The sequence below is a fragment of the Pteropus medius genome, unplaced genomic scaffold (assembly GCF_902729225.1).
Source record: "Pteropus medius unplaced genomic scaffold, Ma_sr-lr_union100, whole genome shotgun sequence".
NCBI lineage: Eukaryota > Metazoa > Chordata > Mammalia > Chiroptera > Pteropodidae > Pteropus > Pteropus medius.
Genome location: NW_024354937.1, coordinates 45,232 through 47,598, shown reverse-complemented (window position 1 = coordinate 47,598; position 2,367 = coordinate 45,232). Strand labels below are relative to the sequence as shown.

Below are 2,367 nucleotides of genomic sequence, written 5' to 3'. Positions count from 1 at the left end.
AAATGTTAGAATACAAAGGCAAAGTAGTTCCTCAAACACTGAGTTTAAAGATGGAGAAATTACCAGAGACTTCACTTCCCCTCCTTTCAAAACAATCAGGCCTTGATGTGTCTGCAGAAGTTTCTTTTATTTCTTTCTCTTCCCTTATCTCTGCTTCCTTATCAGGGTTTTAAGGTTATTCCAGGCTGACAGAATTGATTTAATTTCACAGTCCAAATAACTATTAATATGATAGCTGATCGTGAAATTAAAACCTTCCTATTTCACAAATGGAGTAACAGAAGCCCCATGAAGCTAATGGTGTATCTGGAGTTGCTGCATCATTATCTCAGAAGCAGGTTTGTATAATTTTCATCCTTTTCCTACCACACACACCACCTCTTGACTGTAAGAGCTTGATATCAACTAAGAGACCATAAATTCAAGTACATAACGACTAGTTTTATAAGAAGAACGTGCAGAGTTCACCTAGTCTTAACTACGTGAATACTCGTGAATACTCGTCGCAGTATTCAAAAGGGAAAATGCGGGTAGATGTTTCTGTGTCAAAAAAAGATGAACTTTTCTAGATATATAAATGTTATGATCTGCCCAAACATAGACGTTGTTTTAAAATTAGGTTGAGTGCCTTACACATAATAAGAACTAAGTAAATTTTTAAAAAGAAAAAAAAAACTTTAATAAAAAGTGAGGGAAAGAGATTTGATTTTGGGTGATGAACACACAATGTAATATACAGATGATCATATTTATTGAAACCTATATAATTTATTAACCAATGTCATTCCAACAAACTGAATTTAAGAAAGTGAGAGAGATGAGACTCTTGATCAGATGTATGACTTACTTAGAGGATTTGCTTTATTTCTCTGGACTTTGTCACATCATCTGAAGTGAACTGAATACACTGTCACATACAAGTATCACAATACACTCATCAGTTTCTTTACAGGTGCATGAGAAGAAGCTGCATGTACCTATTTTTCTATTTTCAACTACTGTAGTTCTCCATTTGTTTTTAGTTAGAAATAAATGTTGATTTTTGTTATGGTTTTTTTTTTTTTCCAGATAATTTAATTGTGTCTTGAGAATTTGACCTACTAGACTAAGTCCATGGAAAAAGTAAACAATGTAACTGAATTTGTTTTCTGCGGTATTTCTCAGAACCCAGAGGTTGAAGAAATTTGTTTTGTGGTATTCTCTTTTTTCTACACGGTCATTCTTCTGGGAAACCTCCTCATCATGCTGATAGTTCGCAAGGGCAACCTTTTCAAGTCTCCTATGTATTTCTTTCTCAACTACTTGTCTTTTGTGGACATTTGTTACTCTTCGGTCACAGCTCCTAAGATGATTGTTGATCTGTTAGCTAAGAGCAAAACCATCTCCTATGAGGGCTGCATGTTACAACTCTTTGCGGTACATTTCTTTGGCTGCACTGAGATCTTCATCCTTACTATAATGGCCTATGATCGTTATGTGGCTATCTGTAAACCTCTACACTATATGACCATCATGGACCAGGAAAAATGCAATAAAATGTTGCTAGGGACATGGGTGGGTGGTTTCTTACACTCTAGTATCCAAGTAGCTCTCATCGTCCAATTACCCTTTTGTGGGCCCAATGAGATTGATCACTACTTCTGTGATGTCCATCCTGTGTTGAAACTCGCCTGTTCGGACACATATGTTGTTGGTGTTGTCATGACAGCCAACAGTGGAACCATCGCTCTGGGGAGCTTTGTAATATTGTTAATCTCCTATGCAGTCATCCTAGTGTCCCTGAGAAAAAAGTCCACAGAAGGCAGGCTCAAAGCTCTCTCCACCTGTGGCTCCCACATTGCTGTGGTCATCATCTTTTTCGGTCCCTGTACTTTCATGTACATGCGTCCCGACACTACCTTTTCTGAAGATAAGATGGTGGCTGTATTTTACACCATTATCACTCCCATGTTAAATCCCCTGATTTATACAATGAGAAATGCAGAAGTAAAGAATGCAATGAAGAAATTGTGGAGCAGGAAGGTTTTCTGAGACACTAACGGTAAATAGTTGGAAGTGACTATTTAAACTGCATAAACATAAATTTTCTCATCTGTATAATGAAGACAATAATAACAACTTCACATGGTTTTGGGGGAAGAACGAATGAGAGAATAACACATTCTACAGAAGAAAGGTATTATTTGTCATCGGTATTATTATTATTGTATTTGCTCTAATATTTCATAATCAGATAATTTTCTAAAACATTAAGGGCAGAAAAAAATCCTATTAATTTAGAAGCTCAACATGTTCGCACTCAGCACTGTTATTTCCTTCTCTCCATTTTCATCTTTTTGCCATTTTCTTTAAAGAATAAGAGTACAG

General features: G+C 36.2%; 1 protein-coding gene across 1 annotated transcript; it reads left to right on the top strand.

Annotated features, from left to right (window-relative positions):
* Positions 1-1,113: 1,113 nt before the first annotated feature.
* On the top strand, positions 1,114-2,031 carry LOC120598039 (olfactory receptor 4S2). Its single transcript, XM_039856781.1, has one exon. It carries the CDS (start codon positions 1,114-1,116, stop codon positions 2,029-2,031), a length of 918 nt encoding a protein of 305 aa, XP_039712715.1.
* Positions 2,032-2,367: the final 336 nt, after the last annotated feature.